This window comes from Pavona decussata, unplaced genomic scaffold (assembly GCF_977016875.1).
Source record: "Pavona decussata unplaced genomic scaffold, jaPavDecu1.1 SCAFFOLD_76, whole genome shotgun sequence".
Classification (NCBI taxonomy): Eukaryota; Metazoa; Cnidaria; class Anthozoa; order Scleractinia; family Agariciidae; genus Pavona; species Pavona decussata.
Genome location: NW_028145494.1, coordinates 1 through 19676, shown reverse-complemented (window position 1 = coordinate 19676; position 19676 = coordinate 1). Strand labels below are relative to the sequence as shown.

Genomic DNA, 19676 nt, shown 5'->3' with positions numbered 1-19676 from the left:
GTTTATTCACCGGATCCTCGCAGCGATGTTTATTGCTTCAGGCTGAATCTTAATGTATGACAATTGGGCTATCACCTTTCTGGATGACTCGGCCATACTGTCGAAGTTGATAAAGTTGAAATAATTACGAAACATATCAACCTGGTTCCCAGGGTCTCTTCTCTTGAAAACGACTTTGAAAGGAAAACATCACAAGAATATGTATTTGTCAGTGACGTTTTCGGTGGCTGTGCGGCCGTGGCTGCGTAGGCTCCTAATATTTATTACGCACATTACGTATGATAACTGCATATTTCATATTGTACATAGACTATAAGTTACGTGTTTGATAACTGTTGTTATGGACTTATTAATTAGGTGGCAACGTTTAAACATTGTTTCTGGCAAGTATAAATTTCGTTTCGGTGGCCCAAAATAAACACTTGAGGCACTTTAATGAGGTGCTTGGTCGCCGCAAACGTTTTGTTAATCAGCTGGGTTGTCCACAGAGACCCTTTACGAAAGCAACTTCGTCGATTGCAATGTCTCCTCGGTAGTTTGTACTTCTGACGGCTTCGATGATCAACTGGATAAAAAAAGATAAAGGGAGAAACAACGTTGTACGTCAGTAGTAAAATGCAAATTCGCACTGTAAACCTTAAATGCGTTTTTACCTCATGCATTTTTCAAGATAAAAGGTATTTGATGCCCTTCTCCCAGAAGTAGATTTCCGTTTTAATTCCAAAACCCCGGACCCAGTTGTTCATAGCCCGAATAAGCTAGTCCTGGATTAACGTAAAATTTGATTACTAATCAACAGAGATTCTTCGAAAAGATTTTTGTCCCCCAGTTTAGACTTAAACTTTTCTTTACCTGTGGCTTAAAAGTAGCCTTTAAAACCATTTTTAACGAGCGAGATGAAAACCTTGATTAACTTTTAATCGTGGGCTAACCGAGCGTTAATCGGCTTTCGACCAACCGGGCCCTGATTTAGTGTGAAAACAAAAGTACAAGCTGTTATTCTCCTATACAGTTTACCGTAACTAAGTGCACACCCCTGGTTTACGTTTTACAGGAGGTGTGCCCTCCCATGAGAGATAAGAAAGTTATTAGAGAAAGTAAGGGTTTTGGGTAAGAATTTAGGGGAAGTGTACGTTTGTACTGCATAACGAGGGAGAGGGATGGAGATATGATGCATGACAAGTGACACGTTCTTGTCCAATCAAATTAGGCGTTTTGGTTACCTTATACTGGTGATATCCCTTGATATTGACTTCAGCCATGTGCCACCGCTGTCCTTGATTTCTGCTCCTGATCCATAGCAGAGCAGGTTGAAGCCCTCTACCTAGTTCCTGTTGATAAACAGCCAGGCTGCCGATACCTGAACCCCACATATGGTACGCGAATGACAAACAACGGTTCTCGCCGGAGCCGTAGATTTTTAAGACCGCTTTGTCTCCTGGTCTGCGAGGAGAAGAGGCCTCAATAAAAGCGTACTTGCCTAAGCAGAAGAGTGAACAAATAACCGAGTTACTATTTTGTTAAGGCAATTGTTCGTCACAAAGAACCCTATGGAGCTTTAGCAACAAAGTCGGAGACGGCAACGACAACGAGAACGTCAGAAAAGCAATATGCTTAATTTATTAACCAATGAACAACGCTGCACGTGCATAACACTTTTTTGTACATTTCTGTGCCGTCATTGCACGACCAGGACGTGAAATTTCATAATGGCACGTTTTATGGAGGACGCAAACACAAGACGACGAATTTTTCTTTCTCTCTCTAAACTTGGGGGCGGTCTCCAAAAATTCCCCTGTCAGGAAATTTCACCTACATTTGACATTTAAAGTGACTTGGAGTAATCGCGACGACTTTTGAAAAAAAGCGAATTCATTTTAATAGTGACGTTTTCGCTGCCGTCGCGTCGACGTTGCTAAAGCTCCCTATTTTCACAATAGAACGACAACGATTACCATAATTATTTTGTTCGTTTTCATTCATCCACATCTAAGGGCCTAAAACAGACTACAAAGGTAAGTTAACGTTGTTATTAGCCATTGTTTACCTAAACCGCCATATCCTGCTTGTGGTCCTGTGCCTTTGGAAGGTGTTTCGCCCTCGGTGATTAACCAGTCAAACTCGTCTTCGCTGTTTTCATTCCTCCACTTACAGAAGCCTTTGTCAAAGGAGCAGACTCCTGGAAATGATAACACAGTTGATTATTATCAAATTGAACTCATATTTGGCCAAACATCATTCTTATAAAGGGGAGCAAGGTGGTCTATTGTAGACTACAAAACAGTCGTTTTTTCCCTTGAAATTCACTGAGGGAGGCACGGATGACCGAAACCGCGAACTCGCGAACTCGCGAAGGTCAGAACGCGTGGATTCTTGCGCGATTCTGGGTTCATGGGCACAACTCAAAATCTATCGACTGTTTTGCAGTCTGGGTCTTTTGCACAGTGTCTAAATGCGATTCTTATAGGAATGGCACCCTTACCTAGACCTAAATGGCTGCCAGCTTCGATCTCCTCATCAGTAGGGTCTCTTATCGTGCACCTTCCAGAGGTTACTTGAATGGAATCCACTGCAATGTCCCCAGCAAATGATGGACCTCGTATACCTTCAACAGAAACCTATAGGAAAAATTGTAGGGAATTGGTTAACGAGAATATTACTTCATGGATGTGTATATAGTGCTACCTTGACGTACCAGGTGATAGGCCTTGCTAGTTTGGTTTATAGAAGTGTATTAACACAGAACCCATGGGTTGTCGGGTGTTAAAGCGAAACAGAACTGGCTTGATCACAGTGCAGTTGGAACACGACACATAAAAGAGGGCCTATCTAAACGCCCGACGAAGTAAAGTAAGTAAAGAGGATCGTGGCGTGTCAAATAGAATGAGAAGGACCCCGTTGATAACAGTACTCTATACTGAAGGGTTATCCTGTATAAATATTCGATTATTGTTATTATATTTTAAGTTGCCAAGGACAGAGAAAAATGGAGAGGTTTTAGAAGACTTAGGTGCCACCTTCCCCTGTTAGAGCTTCTTTTGCATTACCGTATAAGAGTTTCCAAATAAATTAAATCGAGCCTCCTTCCAGTCTTCTCCCTGGTCTCCTATCCTGGACCAAATCACTCTCGGCACGGAATTCGTCTTGCTGAGTTGGCTGATTCTGAGGGTACCGGTCCCAGGCCCCATCATGTGATACTTGAAGCTCAGGCACTGGGTTCCAGTCATGTGACCGCTTATTAGCCTGGTCGTTTCGCCAATGGTGTGTAGTGAGGCTTCCATGTAAATATATCCACCTAGAAAATAATAACGCATTTTCCTCATTGAGAGGCCTCGATCAATACCATTGCTTGGATGTAAATGAAGCGAAAGACAGTTCGAAAATGTCATATTACTTTTGGGGTATTTCCATTACAAACTTTTTCCTAGAAGTACTTTGTGGAAATTAGTATGACAGATCTTAAGGATCAACAGTCATTACAGAAAAGTTGTTTCTTAGGCTTAAAAGTTGCGATTTTTAATAGTTTTCGGACAAAAACCAAACAAAACGGGAATTATTAAAGCGAGAGTTTATTCATTTCATGAGGTCGGGTTAGGAGGACATGATCGAGTTACACTTTAATATTTCTGGATGTCCTTTTGCGCACACTGTAAACCCTGTTACTCAGTCAACTCGAAAGGTAAGCATTCATCCTTTGCCTACTTTCTACTAAGGTCTCTGCTTTCGTCCTGGTCAATCTACACGCGTGATTTAAACGTCTAAAGTCTAATTTTGTACCCCTTCAGATCCTATCTTAAGGGAACTTCATATTCTTAAATTCCATGACATCCATTCAATAGAAGATAAAAACCCTCTTCTACCTATAGTATGTTTACAAACGGATTCCTTCTTGATAATCAAACTCTATTACTACAACAAAAGAAATGCTTATGCTTTTAACTGACCCTTCTGTAGAACCAACCCCAGACAATTTTCTGCATGCTATCAAGGACCTAAGATTTCAGATTCAGATGTTTTTGAGTACTTTTATTTCTTTAGATAAAGAAATTTGTAACTCGGTTTCTCTGGTTTTCATCCTAATATTTACACTAGTTTTTGACCTAATTTTCTTTGTAATATTATACGCTCTAATTTTCGGCGTAATTTTCATCCTAATACTATACACTCTAGTTATAGGCCTAATTTTCATGACAGTATTTTACATTCTGATTTCGGCGTAATTTTCATCCTAATACTATACACTCTAGTTTCCGGTGTAATTTCCATTGTAATACTCTGTATTCTGTTTTTTCGCCCGGTTTTCTTCCTAATACAGTCGATTCCCGATAACTCAAACCCTCGCGAACTCGAATCTCGCGCTAACTTGAACCAATTTTCCTTTCCTATATAATTTTACACTCGATAGCTCGAACCTTTTTTAATTTCCCTTGAAGTATCGAGTTATCGGGAGTCGACGTTTTCGTGTTAATACTATAGTACGCTCTGGTTTCTTTACCTAATTCTATAGAAAATTAGCCCAAAATCCATAGTCTATACTATATTAGGGATGAAAATTAGGCCGAAAATCAAAGTGTATAGTATTGGGATGAAAATTGAGCCAAAATCATAATTTGTAGTATCAGCATGAAAATTAGCCAAAAAACCATAGTCTATAGTATAGGGATGAAAATCAGGACAAAAATGAAGCCCAACTGTATAGTATTAGGATGAAATAAGGCCAAAAACGAAAGCTTAGTGTTGGCATGAAAATTAGGCAGAAGATCAAAGTGTCTAGTATTAAAAATTAGACCAAAAGCCAAAGTCTATACTATTAGGATAAAATTTAGGCTAAAAATCAGAGTAAAATATTCGGATGACATTAGGCCAAAATCGTAGTCTATAGTATTAGGGTGAAAACTAGACCAGAAATAACAGTGCATGGTATTACGATGAAAATTAGGCCAAAAACGATAGTCTACAGTATTAGAATATAAATTAAGTCGAAAATCAAAGTGTATATATCATTAGCATGAAAATTAGACCGAAATCACAGTCTATGGTGTTATAATGAAAATTAGGCCAAAATCATAGTCTTTATTAGCACTAGGATGAAAAATAGGCCAAAATCCATATTCTATAATGTTAGGATAAAAATTATGCCAAAATCCATAATCTATACTATTAGGGTCAAAATTAGCTCAAAATAAAGATCAAATGAAAATTAGGCGAAAATCCATAATCTATTCTTTTAGGAGGAAAATTAGATCATAATCTATAGTCTAGAGTATTAAGATGAACATTAGGTGAAAATCCATGGTCTATAATAGGATTAAAATTATGCCAAAATTCATAGTTTATAGTATTAGGATGAAAATTAGGCAAAAATCCATAGTCTATAATATTATAATTAAGTCAAAATCGATAGTTTATAGAAATAGGATGAAAATTAGGTCAAAATCAATACTCTATAGTTTTAGGATAGAAATCAGGTCAAAATCAATACTCTATAGTATTAGGATGAAAATTAGGCGAAAATCCTTAGTCTATAATAATAGGATAAAAATTAGCCCAAAGTCTGCAGTCTATAGTGTTAGGATGAAAATTAGGTCAAAATCCATAGTTTAAAGAAAATCTTTACTCTATGATAATAGCATTAAAATTAGGTCTATATTCATAGTTTTTAGGATGGAAATTAGCTCAAAATCCACCGTCTGTAGCACTAGCATGAAAATTAGGTCAAAATCCATAGTCGATAGTATAGGGAATAAAATCAGGTCAATTTTCATAGTTTATAGTATTAGCATGAAAATTAGTTCAAATCCATAGTTTATAGTATTAGGACGAAAATTATGTCAAAGTACAAAGTCCATAGTATTAGGATGAAAGTTTGGTCAAAATAAATAGTATATAGTACTAGGGTGAAAAATGTCGACTTGAAAATTTGGTCATTTTTGACCCAAAACCCAGGACTTACCCCTTGGATTAATTTTTGGACCAAATACGAATATTCTTTTGAAAGCTTCCAATCGAATCAGTTTGTGTTCCAGAAAGGTCCTCTGAGACACATTTTTAGCCTCCCAAGGGACAAGGGACAAAGATGAAGTCAGGGTGAGGGTTAAACAGAAACTCCTTTGTCAGGGCGTTATTTGCACTTGAAAATGATTCCCAAGGTAGATTAACGACACGCCCAGATCCCTAGAGACATAAACGAGTGAAAAATGGCGACTTTAAAATTTGGTCATTTTTGACCCCCAACCCTGGACTTACCCCTTGGAAAAATATCGATGTTTGGACGAAAACGAAATATTCTTTTGCAAGCTTTCAATCGAATCAATGTGTCCGAAAGCGTCCCCTGAGACACTTTTAAGGACTCCCATGAGACCAGGGACAAAGAAATAGCCCGCAAAAGATGAAGCCACGGTAAGGACTAAACAGATAATTCTTTTGTCATGGCCTTAATTGCACTTAATAATGATTCAAAAGGGAGTTTTATAACACGCCGAGATCCCTAGGGACATAAACGAGTGAAAAATGCCGACTTGAAAACTTGGTCATTTTTACCCAAAACCCTGGACTAACCCCTTGGAAAAAAGTCCATTTTTGGACGAAAAAATAATATTCTTTTAAATTAACGCTTCCAATCGAATCAGTGTTGTCTGAAAACGTCCCCTGAGACACTTTTCAGGTCTCCCAAGGGAGCAGGGTCAACGAAATAGCTTCCAATCGAATCAGTGTGTCCGAAAACGTCCCCAGAGACACTTTTCAGGCCTCCCAGGGAAACAAGGACAAAGAAATAGCCCATAAAAGATAAAGTCAGAATGAGGGTTAAAAAGAACATTCTTTGCCAGGGCGTTATTTGCACTTAGAAATGATTCCCAAGGGAGTTTTACGACACGCCGAGATCTCTAGGGACATAAACGAGTGAAAAATGCCGTCTCGAAAATTTGGTCAGTTTTAGCCATAAAACCTGGACTTACCCATTGGAAAAAATTCAATTTTTTGGACGAAAAACAAATATTCTTTTAAAAACTTCCAATCGAATCAGTGTGTCCGAAAAAGTCCGTTGACACTTTTCAGGCCTTTCAAGGGACCAGGGACAAAGAAATATTCTACAAAAGATGAAGTCAGAGTCAGAATTGAAGAGAAAATTCTTTGTCAGGGCGTTAATTGCACTTAAAAACGATTTCCAAGGGAGTTTTACGACACGTCGAGATCCCAAGGAAAATAAACGAGTGAAAAAAAAACGACTTTAAAATTTGGTCATTTTTGACCCAAAACCCTGGACTTACCCCTTGGAAAAAAGTCGATTTTTGGACGAAAAACAAATATTTCTTTAAAAGCTTCCAATCGAATCAGTGTGTCCGAAAACATCCACTGAGACACTTTTCAGGCCTTTCAAGGGACCAGGGACAAAGAAATAGCATACAAAAGATGAAGTCAGAGTCACTGTCGAAGAGAAAATTCTTTGTCATGACGTTAATTGCACTTAAAAATGATTGCCAAGAGAGTTTTACGACACGCCGAGATCCCTAAGGACATAAACGAGTGAAAAATGCCGTCTTTAACATTTGGACATTTTTGGCCCAAAACCCTGGGAAAAAAGTCAATTTTTGGACGAAAACAAATATTCTTTTAAAAGCTTTCAATCGAATCAGTGTGAACGAAAGCGTCCCCTGAGACACTTTTCAGACCTTTCAAGGGACCAGGGACAAAAAAATAGCCTACAAAAGATGAAGTCAGACTGAGGGGTAAATAGAAAATTCTTTGTCAGAGCGTTATTTGCACTTAAAAATGATTCCCAGGAGAGTTTTACGACACGCCGAGATCCTTAGGGACATAAACGAGTGAACAATACCGTCTTGAAAATTTGGTCATTTTTGGCCTAAAATCCTGGACTTACCCCTTGGAAAAAAGTCCATTTTTGGACGAAAAACAAATAATCTTGTAGAAGCTTCCAATCGAATCAGTGTGTTCGTAAACGTCCCCTGAGACACTTTCCAGGCTCTCCAAGGCACCATGAACAATGAAATATCCCAAAAGAGATGAAGTCGGGGTGAGGGTTAAAAACCCAAAACCTGAAGTTACCCTTTGGAGAAAAGTCGAAGAAATATTCTTTTAAAAACTTCAGGTCGAATCAGTGGGTCCGAAAACGTCCCCTGGAATCCTTTTTAGGCCTCCTAATGGACCAGAGACAAAGAAATAGCCCATAAAAGATGAAGTCAGGGTGAGGATTAGACAGAAATTTCTTTTTCAGGTCGTTATATATAGTTAGAAATGATTCCCAAGAGAGTATTACGACACGCTGAGATCCCTAGAGACATTAATAAGTTAAAAATCTCTACTTCAAAATTTGATCAATTTTGACCAAAAACCTTGGAAAAAAGTCGATTTTTTGGATCCCCAACAAATATTCTTCTAAAGGCTTCCAATCGAATCGAGTGTCCGAAAACTTCCCCTGGGACACTTTTTAGGCCTCCCAAGGGACCGGAACAAAGAAATTGCCCACAGAAGATGGCGTACAGTATTAGCATTAAAATTAGGTTAAAATCAATGGTCTATAGTATTAGGATCAAAATTAGCTCAAAATTTATAGTCTATAGCATTACGATGAAAATTAGGCCAAAATCCATAGTCTATAGTATTAGGACCAAAATTAGCTCAAAATTCATAGTCTATAGTATTAGGACGAAAATTAGGCGAAAATTCATAGTTTATACTATTGGGATGAATTTTAATTCATAATCCATAGTGTATACTATAAGGATGAAAACTAGGCCAAATCCACAGACTATGGTGTTATAATGAAAATTAGGCCCAAATCATAGTCTATAGTATCAGAATGAAAATCAGGTCAAAATTCATAGTCTATAGTATTAGGATGGCAATTAGGTCAAAATCAATAGTCCTTAGTATTAGAATGAAAATTAGTTCAAAATCCATAGTCTATAGTATTAGGACGAAAATTAGGCAAAAATCTATAGTCTATAGTATTCGCATGAAAATCAGGTCAAAATCAATAGTCTATAGCATTAGCACGACAATTAGGTCAAAATCCATAGTCTATAGTATTAGGATTTAAATTAGGTCAAATTCCATAGTCTATAATATTAGGACGAAAATTAGGCAAAAATCTATAGTCTTTAGGTAGTATTAGCATGAAAATTAGGTCAAAATCCATAGCCTACAGTATAAGGATGAGAGTTATGTCAAAATCCATAGTCTATAGTACTAGGATTTAAACTAGGTCAAAATCTAAAGTCTATAGTATTAGGATCAAAATTAGCTCAATATCCATAGTCTGTGGTATTAGGATAGAAATTAGCTCAAAATCCATAGTCTATAGCATTAAGATGAAAACTAGGCCAAAATTAAAAATTGGACCGAAAGCACAGACTATGGATGGTATTATAATGAAAATTAGGCCAAAATAGTAGTCTATAGTATTAGGATGAAAAATAGTCCAAATCCATAGTCTATAGTATTAGGATAAAAGTAGGTCAAATCCATAGTCTATAGTATTGGGATGAAAATTAGGCCAAAATCCATAGTCTACAGTATTAGGATGAAAATTAGGCCAAAATCCATAGTCTATAGTATTAGGATAAAAATTAGGCCAAAATCCATAGACTAGAGTATTAGGATGAAAATTAGGCCAAAATCCATAGTGTATAATATTAACACGAAAATTAGGCCAAAATCCATAGTCTATAGTATTAGGACCAAAATTAGCTCAAAATTCATAGTCTATAGTATTAGGACGAAAATTAGGCGAAAATTCATAGTTTATACTATTGGGATGAATTTTAATTCATAATCCATAGTGTATACTATAAGGATGAAAACTAGGCCAAATCCACAGACTATGGTGTTATAATGAAAATTAGGCCCAAATCATAGTCTATAGTATCAGAATGAAAATCAGGTCAAAATTCATAGTCTATAGTATTAGGATGGCAATTAGGTCAAAATCAATAGTCCTTAGTATTAGAATGAAAATTAGTTCAAAATCCATAGTCTATAGTATTAGGACGAAAATTAGGCAAAAATCTATAGTCTATAGTATTCGCATGAAAATCAGGTCAAAATCAATAGTCTATAGCATTAGCACGACAATTAGGTCAAAATCCATAGTCTATAGTATTAGGATTTAAATTAGGTCAAATTCCATAGTCTATAATATTAGGACGAAAATTAGGCAAAAATCTATAGTCTTTAGGTAGTATTAGCATGAAAATTAGGTCAAAATCCATAGCCTACAGTATAAGGATGAGAGTTTTGTCAAAATCCATAGTCTATAGTACTAGGATTTAAACTAGGTCAAAATCTAAAGTCTATAGTATTAGGATCAAAATTAGCTCAATATCCATAGTCTGTGGTATTAGGATAGAAATTAGCTCAAAATCCATAGTCTATAGCATTAAGATGAAAACTAGGCCAAAATTAAAAATTGGACCGAAAGCACAGACTATGGATGGTATTATAATGAAAATTAGGCCAAAATAATAGTCTATAGTATTAGGATGAAAAATAGTCCAAATCCATAGTCTATAGTATTAGGATAAAAGTAGGTCAAATCCATAGTCTATAGTATTGGGATGAAAATTAGGCCAAAATCCATAGTCTACAGTATTAGGATGAAAATTAGGCCAAAATCCATAGTCTATAGTATTAGGATAAAAATTAGGCCAAAATCCATAGACTAGAGTATTAGGATGAAAATTAGGCCAAAATCCATAGTGTATAATATTAACACGAAAATTAGGCCAAAATCCATAGTCTATAGTATTAGTATGAAAGTTAGGCCAAAATCCATAGTCTATAGTATTAGTATGAAAATTAGGCCAAAATCCATAGTGTATAATATTACCACGAAAATTAGGCCAAAATCTATAGTCTATAGTATTAGGATGAAAATTAGGCCAAAATCCATAGTCTATAGTATAAGGATGAAAATTAGGTCAAAATCCATAGTCTATAGTATTAGCACGAAAATTAGGCCAAAATCCATAGTCTTTAGTATTAGTATGAAAATAAGGCCAAAATCCATAGTCTATAGTATAAGGATGAAAATTAGGCCAAAATCCATAGTCTATAGTATTAGCACGAAAATTAGGCCAAAATCCATAGTCTCAGTATAGTATTAGGATGAAAATCAGGCCAAAATCCATAGTGTATAGTATTAGGAAGAAAATTGGGTCAAAAACCAAAGTCTATAGTATTACGATTCAAATAAGGCAAAAAACGAGATTCTGTAGTATTTGGATGAAAATTATAGATAAAATGCCACGGTCTATAGGATTGGGACAACAATTAGCCCAAATGTCAAAGTGTTTAGTACTGGGATGAAAATAAGGCCCAAATCGAAAGTATTACTATTGAAATTCAGCAGATAAACGAGATTATTTAGTATCTGGATGAAAATTAGACCAAAAACCATAGTCTATATTATTCTGATAAAAAAATTAGGCCAAAAACCATAGTCTATAGTATTCGGATGAAAATTAGCCTGAATATCAAAGTTTATAGTATTTGGACGAAAATTAGGCCAAACTCATAGAGACTATTGGGGTGAAAATTAGGCCAAAATCATAGGGACTATAGCGATGAAAATTAGGCCATAATCACAGTCTATGGTATTGGGATGAAAATTAGGCACAAAATCATAGTCTATACTATAGCTACTATAGCAATGAATATTATAGGCAGCAAATGAAGGTGTACAGAATAAGGATAAAAATTGGACCAAAAACCATAGTCTATAGTAATAGGATGACAATTAGGCCGAAAGTTAAGGTGTATAGTGTATTGATTGATAGTATAAGGATCAAATTTAGGATAAAAACCATAGTCTATAGTTATATAATGATGAAACATTAGGCGGCAAATTAAAGTGTATAGTATTAGAATGACAGTAAGGCCGAAAACCCAACGGTATAGTATTAGGATAAAAATTAGGCCAAAAATCAAAGTGTTTACACTCTGGTTTTTAGGCTAATTTTCATCCTAATACTATTACATACACTGTTTTTTGGCCTAATTTTATGCTAATACTTTACACTGTGATTTGAGGCCTAATTTTCATCCTAACACTTTACACTCTAGTTTTTGGCGTAATGTTCATTGTAATATAATACTATGCACTCCGTTTTTACCCGTATATTTTTCCGAATACTACAAACCGGCTTTTTGGCCTTATTTTAATTCTATAACTATATACACTCTGGTTTTTGACCTAATTCTCATCCTAATACTATACAGTCTAGTTCTTGGCCTAATTTTCATCCTTAATACTATACACTCTAGTTTTCGGCCTAATTTTTATCCTAATTCTATACACGCTGGTTGGTTACCTAATTTTTACCTTATTTTTATTTTGGGTCCAGGTGCGGGCCTACTGTAGTTTTCGTCTTAAATCAAGGGATACCATTAATGGTAGCGGGTCAAGTACTAAATTTCGTTTTGTAAGAAATAAAAATTCATTGAAAAAATACATTACCATCTCCGTCCGCATCGGCAGAGGGACCAGTTTCCCTGGTCACTGTTGCTCCACTGTGTAGCAGCCAATCAAAATCGTCGGTGTTGTCGTTTATCCAGGAACAAAAATGACCCGCGAAGGAACAGCTATCTGTGTGAGAAGAAGTTAAAACCACAAGTTTACAAACGAAAATGGACGCGCATTTTAGTGAAGTATATGCAATTATCGATAAATAATGTCTCCATAATCCGTGTTCCTTAGTAATATCTTCTACCTGCTGAATGCCTAAACTAAATGCCTTGCCAATTTCATTTCATGATGATGGCGATGGGCGTACGACAGTGGAGTTTCTACGTGCATGAGGGACGTGGGTGCTTTTTAAGGTTGATGTGCGCGGTGAAGATGAAGACGACGACGGCGATAGCAGTGATGTTGGTAATTAAGTCGATGAAGGTGATGGTGATAATAATCACGAACACATACATTATGATGATGATAATTATAATTATCTTTATACTGATGTTTTTACCGTGTATAAATAAAGTTTACAATACAGTTTACAATACAATACGATGATGACAACGAAGATCATTATTTTGATGATGATGATGATGGTGTTGGTAATAACTACGACGATGACAGTGCTTTTGAGAAATAAAACTTCATGATGGTATTTGGGGTTGGTGGTTGGTGGTTGGTGCGGTTTTATTATTCGTGCTGATGATTATGGTTATGATGGTGATGGTCACAACGATGATGGTGGTGGCGAAAATGGATGAAGGGGTGGTGGTGGTTATGTTGGCAATAGCGGTTGCGGTTTTGGTAATGGTAGTGGCAGTAAAGTTGGTGACAATGATAGTGATCGTGGTAGTGGCGGTGACGATACACGTGCTTTAATCGTGATGCGTATCAGTGACGAGAACTTACTGGTTAAAATCGCAATAGAGTACAAACAGGGATGGCAATAAACGTTGTACTGGTGGTGGCGATGGTTCTTGTGATAATTATGATGGTGATAAGGCAGACTTTTCAAACACCAATATTTTCAAGTACTGCAAACTGTGTGAGCCGCGTAGCACCCATGTAATGCGATAGAAATGGAATGAAATTATTTTTTATTGAAGTAAAAAGCGTTCTCTGATCAAAAAGATTAAAACATAGCTTTCGGCTATCAGGCTATAGCCTTTAACGAATGAAAAATGTGGCGCGCAAACGGAAATATATACGAAAAGGGTGTAAAAATATGAGAATAAAGAAGTGTGAAAAAAGCTAGAAGATAAAAATGATCAATGAGGACTTATTACAAAAAAATGGAGTATTTTTATTGAATGCCGTGAGGAATTAGTAGGACAGTACTCCACACGGCACTCAATAAAAATAATTTTATTCCATTTCTACCAATATTTTCATCTTACTTTCGATGAGCGGATGGGGTGGTGAAGTGGCCTTTATTGTAGTCAAGCGTGCCGTTACAGGAGATCTAGTGGTGGGCTTGAAAGGAGGACAAGCGCCTTTGGTGAACTCAATGTTGTCAATGGCGATATCACTCCTCCAAACGCCTATTACAGCTTCTATCTGTAACTAAGAATGAAACAAACATACTTCATTAAAAAAACACTCATTTGGCTCTTCTTGGGAATGTCAACACATACATTCAGCACAATGCGGAATTAACTTTACCAGCTGTACGCGAATCACTTTGATGTAGCTATAACTTTTTTGCTTTATCGAAGAGAGCCAAATTTTGAATTACAAAGGTATTCTGCCGGATTCTGACACCTCTCACTTGGAATTCGTTGGCTTTCAGTTGTAAGTCTGGCCCGCCTAGATTAGCTCTCGCTACCTGCGGGGCATTCTCTCTTTTTTGCTAATTTTGAATAACTTGATTACTGGTGCTGAATCCGGCTAGCAATTCATGTTCACAAGGCATTGCAACTTTTTTGCAGAGCCAACTTGTTATTGAAACAATTAGTGAATTTTCGATCTTTCCAAGATATGTCGGGACTGACCTCGGAATGATGGAAGCGACTCTGTTAGCAGGTTACATTTAGAATTACAGTTCACCATTTTGACCTTCTTGGCTAAGGGTTGACATAAGAAAGACGAATAAACATACGAAGTAAATACAATGAAAGTAATTGGTTTGTTAGGTGAATTAGAAAATAAATGCCAGATGACTTCAAGTTTGTCCAGAATATGAGTATTCTAGACCAATAAACCGGGAAAATTTGAAACGGTTGGGGTCAAAGGACAAAGATTTGTGGGCCTACCTGATAAGAGGCTGAATTGCAGGGAAGCGTTATGCGTGCTTCGTGCCATTTGTCCCCTTGATCACCATGACGATGCCACAGTTGGCCCCTCATGACCCCATCACCAAAGCGATAAACAGCTAGAGAACCTATGTCCTTGCCGTGCATATGGTACATGAAGTGCATGCACTGTGAACCTTTTAATATACCACTGACTAAGGTGGCTTTATCACCAAAGCGACGTGGCTCTGACGATTCCACGTAGAGATACTGACCTGAGAGAGAGAAATAAGGGCTTACTGTTTGGGGACAATACTCAGGGGCGACCTGCGTCTTACATGGTTGGTTGAGAGGATAAAAGAAAGAACAACAGAACAATCCTCCCAACCCTAAAAAACAATGCAGCTGCAGGTTATCAGGGTCCAGTGTAAAATAGTGCTTTTGAAAGGTGCAGGTCTGCTGAATTCTGAGAATGCTCTTAGAATAACCGAATAAATGGATTATCAACATCTGCTCGATAGCCTTTGTCGAGCTCTAGCAGCACCAACTAGTCCAGCATAGTATTTGAAAGCGAAGGAGAGATGGTGGAGAAGTATATAGAAAGAGGTGGGGTTGGGGAGTGGTAAGGGGTTAGGCACTTACGGGCCTCGCCACTTTCCACGTCCCCCAACCTCCATCCACTTCGCTGGACTTTATTTTTGTCCCCGTGAACTCTCTCTCCTTTTCGTTCTTGTCATGCTTTTTTCTCCGCGCTCCTGGCGAGTGAATATATGTTACAAGTACCCAGCTTCCGTATGAACTTTTATTTCTCTTTGAGGTAGCATAGTTTGTAAGCTGTGAGGTATCAAGTAACTTTGGAGGATCATAAAAACGGGAAAATAATAAAAACTCAACGTTGTAGAAAATCTTACTCAGACGCTTCCATTTGCCTGGGAACAGGCCCTTCCGCCATATGAGCGCGCCCGGTCAGCCTATTCGCAGGCTGGTTTCCATCGGCGACACTGAAGCTCAGTGAACTGTTAAGTTACGAAAGAGCGTCTAAGGGAAACAGGTAAAGCTACCGTTCCCCAATAGGACTCAGCGTACCATAGAAAGTAGGGTAATCCTTTTTGTGCGCCCAATCCGTCAACTTTTAAGATAGTGTTTTCGTACATTCATTCAGGGGTGAAACCTGAGAAAAGATTATCTGCGCTGAGTTACTAGCCAAGCAAGGTTATGCACAGAGAATATTAACGTGCCAACTGTGCCTTGTGCATGCCCCTACCCCTAGCTACTCGTTACTGCAGGAGGCAGCGTGGTCGAGTGGTTAGGGCGCCGGACTTGAAATCCGGTGGTCCCGGGTTCAAGTCCCGCTCTGACCACTAACTGGAGTTGTTTCTCGGTAGCCCCAAGTTCAACTCCTCGGACGCGCTTGTAAATAGCCAGCTGGTCTGCCTCCTGCCAGTTGGGTTTTTTAACCGTGTTATTTTCAATTTGTATTATTTCTTTATGACGTTTAATGCTCGGCCCCACTAGCACTTGTGCTATAAACACTGCCGAGGGTAAATAAAGGTTATTTATTTATTTATTAATTTTAATTTTTTACTGCCGTTTTATTGTCATTGAAAAGTCGTATTCTGTGATCACAGACCTTCTCCCTTGTAGCCAGCTGCTGGTCCAGTTTGCTCGCTTGGAGTTGCTCCTTCTATCAGTTCCCAGTCGAAGTCATCGCTATGTTCGTTCCTCCATTCACATAATCCTTTATCGAAATTGCAGTTTCCTTTAACGAAGATCGAAATAGCTCATTTAGCATTTCACGTTCTCGTGGTTGTTGCACATCGCTCCCAGTTCAGAGCACCCTTCTCGCACAATCTGTGACGAGCCATCACATTGTCACAGCTATGATGGATCTGACAATTAACTCTGCATTTAACACATGAATTTCCTACTGCGTGTTAACCCTAGTACGGAACTGGGACACCGCACGAGGAATAAAACAAATCTTCAACCTCCGGCGGAGGGAATCGAACTCACGACCTTCCTACACATCGAATTAAGACAAAAAAGTTCTCTTTTTAACCGACTCTTTTTAGTTTTACAGGGATTGCAAAAAATGAAATACATGTTATTGTAAAGCTAACATATAAACTCACCAATTAAACCAGCGTCAAACGTTCTGTGTTTCAGTTGGCAACACGTCCCCTTGCTCAAGTAGATGTCGTCCACAGCAAGATCCGACTCATAAGTAGGACCTACAACTCCCTCAAATATTATCTGTAATTTGACAAAATAATTTAGTACCGCGACAACTTAAATAGAGCGATTTCCAAATAAATGTCCAAAGTAATTTCGCGTTTGCTGAAGTTTTGCTTTACTACGCCGCTCTGTGATTGGTTAGCAAAACTCGCGGCACTTTCTCGACAAGTGGGAAACAAACCCAAACCAATCGTGACTTGGTCGCACGCGTTTTCCCGCGTTTGTGTCGGTTATATGTATTTTCCTCGAGTGTTGATTGGTACTTTGCGCAATTTACGTACGTTTTTTGTGATTAACCTATGGCACTGCATGATATTATAAAGGAAAAATACCGGGAGATGTAAAGAATCGACCATAAGAGGACACAGATTGGAGGATTGTGATTGGCCAGAGTAATTAGTTTGGTTTTGGTTTTTCCAAACCGCTCTATTTAGGGTGTTATAAGTGTTATAATAAAGTGTTACACATCCAAGGATATATCCAATACTTTTTACTTTTAATACGTTTTAATCGAAGATCTGAAATTTAGGATGTAGAGCTTTAGAGTCAAATCGGGTGCACCAGTATCTCAACAGGTACAGGTGAATGGTTTGGTTCTGACATCACATGAAAACGCTCTTTCTTGTCAGAACCTCCCCAAGACTCTGCCTATTTTTCACTGTCCGTCTTCGTGCGATTTTATCAAAACTTTCTAGGACCATTATAGTTTTGATATACTAGGCTTTCTTTTCCCGAGAAAGGGAGACCACTGGTTGGGCCACCAATAAGAGTGAATCTGAATGGTGCGGATAAACTGGGAGTTCTCAACTCTACTTTCAAGTTACCAAAGTTCAAATAATCGCTTCATTAGGCCGTGAATTTAAACTCTTGGCCTTGTCTCCTAGGTAGGGGCATTCTGAGAACCCACGGCACTGTTCAAAAGAATTGGGGACGCACTCTCACATGTTGTGGTCTCACTTTTTCTCATTCATTTAAGGGAGCTACTATGAAAGTAATATCACTTTGGTTTCTCATAATCGTCCTTATTACATAGACAGGAGTCTTTCACTGGAAAATGCACCACTCGTAAAATTCATACAAAATTACATCCGGGATCTGAGTGGCGTATTTTCCATATCCTTACTAGTGAAAATGTTAATGACGTCATTCCCCGCTTTGTCACGGTTATTTGTGTAAACAGTCGATAAAAAATGGATAAGCGATAGATTTGTCTATATATTAAAAAGAAAATTACACGATGGCTTAAAGATACGAATTTTATTTTCTCCTGTTAAAAGTAATATTTTACCACTCGAAAATAAAATTCGTATTTTCGCGCCGCCGTGTAATACACGTATCCTCTATCTACTGCTCATTCGTACCTGATAACAAGCTCCTCCCATATCAACTAAGGCTTCCTGCCACTCGTTGCCCTGGTTTCCTGACATAGACCATATCAGGTCATCATTCTTCACGCCCTCTCTTTTGTACACATTTAACGTGCCCATGCGCCTTCCATTCATGCTATAATAGAACTGTAAGCACATTGTTCCACACATGCGCATTCCCATCAGAAGCGCCCTGTCTCCGCGCCTTTGGGGCTCAGAGGCCTCAATGTAGATGTACCCTCCTGAGTGACACAAATTTTGGTCAAAGTATTTAATGATGCCATCAGGGACAGAGTGAGTTGTATTCTGTGTAACTTCCGCAATAGCATTTGGATCAAGGTAAAATGTATTTTGCAGAATAGACGATGAGAAGTCCAAAGACTACTGCAAAGCTGACACAACGTAATATATTTTAAAACAATATTTCGGCTGGCCAAACCAGCCTTCTTCAGGTTTAGATGTTACTAAATTATATAAATGAAATTACAATATTATATTATGGAGGATGTTGCAATACATGGGAGCGGCGGAAATGACGTTTACAAGGTGGTACCAAAGGATGAGGAAATATTCATTCATGCTATAATAGAACTGTAAGCACATTGTTCCACACATGCGCATTCCCATCAGAAGCGCCCTGTCTCCGCGCCTTTGGGGCTCAGAGGCCTCAATGTAGATGTACCCTCCTGAGTGACACAAATTTTGGTCAAAGTATTTAATGATGCCATCAGGGACAGAGTGAGTTGTATTCTGTGTAACTTCCGCAATAGCATTTGGATCAAGGTAAAATGTATTTTGCAGAATAGACGATGAGAAGTCCAAAGACTACTGCAAAGCTGACACAACGTAATATATTTTAAAACAATATTTCGGCTGGCCAAACCAGCCTTCTTCAGGTTTAGATGTTACTAAATTATATAAATGAAATTACAATATTATATTATGGAGGATGTTGCAATACATGGGAGCGGCGGAAATGACGTTTACAAGGTGGTACCAAAGGATGAGGAAATAAGTAAAATAAAATAAAAAAATTACAATTCATCACGTCTTAGGTGAAACTAAGCGACGTCTCAAAGACAGATTCAACGAACATAGACGCCCAGTTGACAAAACTAACATTACATCCAAACCAACCACTGTTTCTGAACATTTTCTTTCTCAACCTAACCACTGCCACACTGACATGCAACTAATACCACTTGAAGATATCCACTCCTCACGTGATTCAATCAGAAAAGCCAGAGAGTCTTTTCTTATAGATTTAGCGGGGACCTTGGAACCCCACGGTTTGAATAGACGTGATGAATTGTAATTTTTTTATTTTTTTACAATTCATCACGTCTATTCAAACCGTGGGGTTCCAAGGTC

At 37.9% G+C, this 19676-nt stretch overlaps 1 protein-coding gene across 1 annotated transcript; it reads right to left on the bottom strand.

Annotated features, from left to right (window-relative positions):
- Positions 1-337: 337 nt before the first annotated feature.
- On the bottom strand, positions 338-18547 carry LOC146476436 (MAM and LDL-receptor class A domain-containing protein 1-like; the record flags this gene model as incomplete). The annotated part of the gene is made up of 12 exons (XM_085114308.1): positions 338-565; positions 1224-1480; positions 2048-2179; positions 2483-2618; positions 3048-3295; positions 12476-12604; positions 13870-14035; positions 14725-14978; positions 15375-15458; positions 16334-16462; positions 16836-16956; positions 18300-18547. Coding segments are annotated over 12 exons (2000 nt in total), but the record flags the coding sequence as incomplete, so codon positions are not given.
- Positions 18548-19676: the final 1129 nt, after the last annotated feature.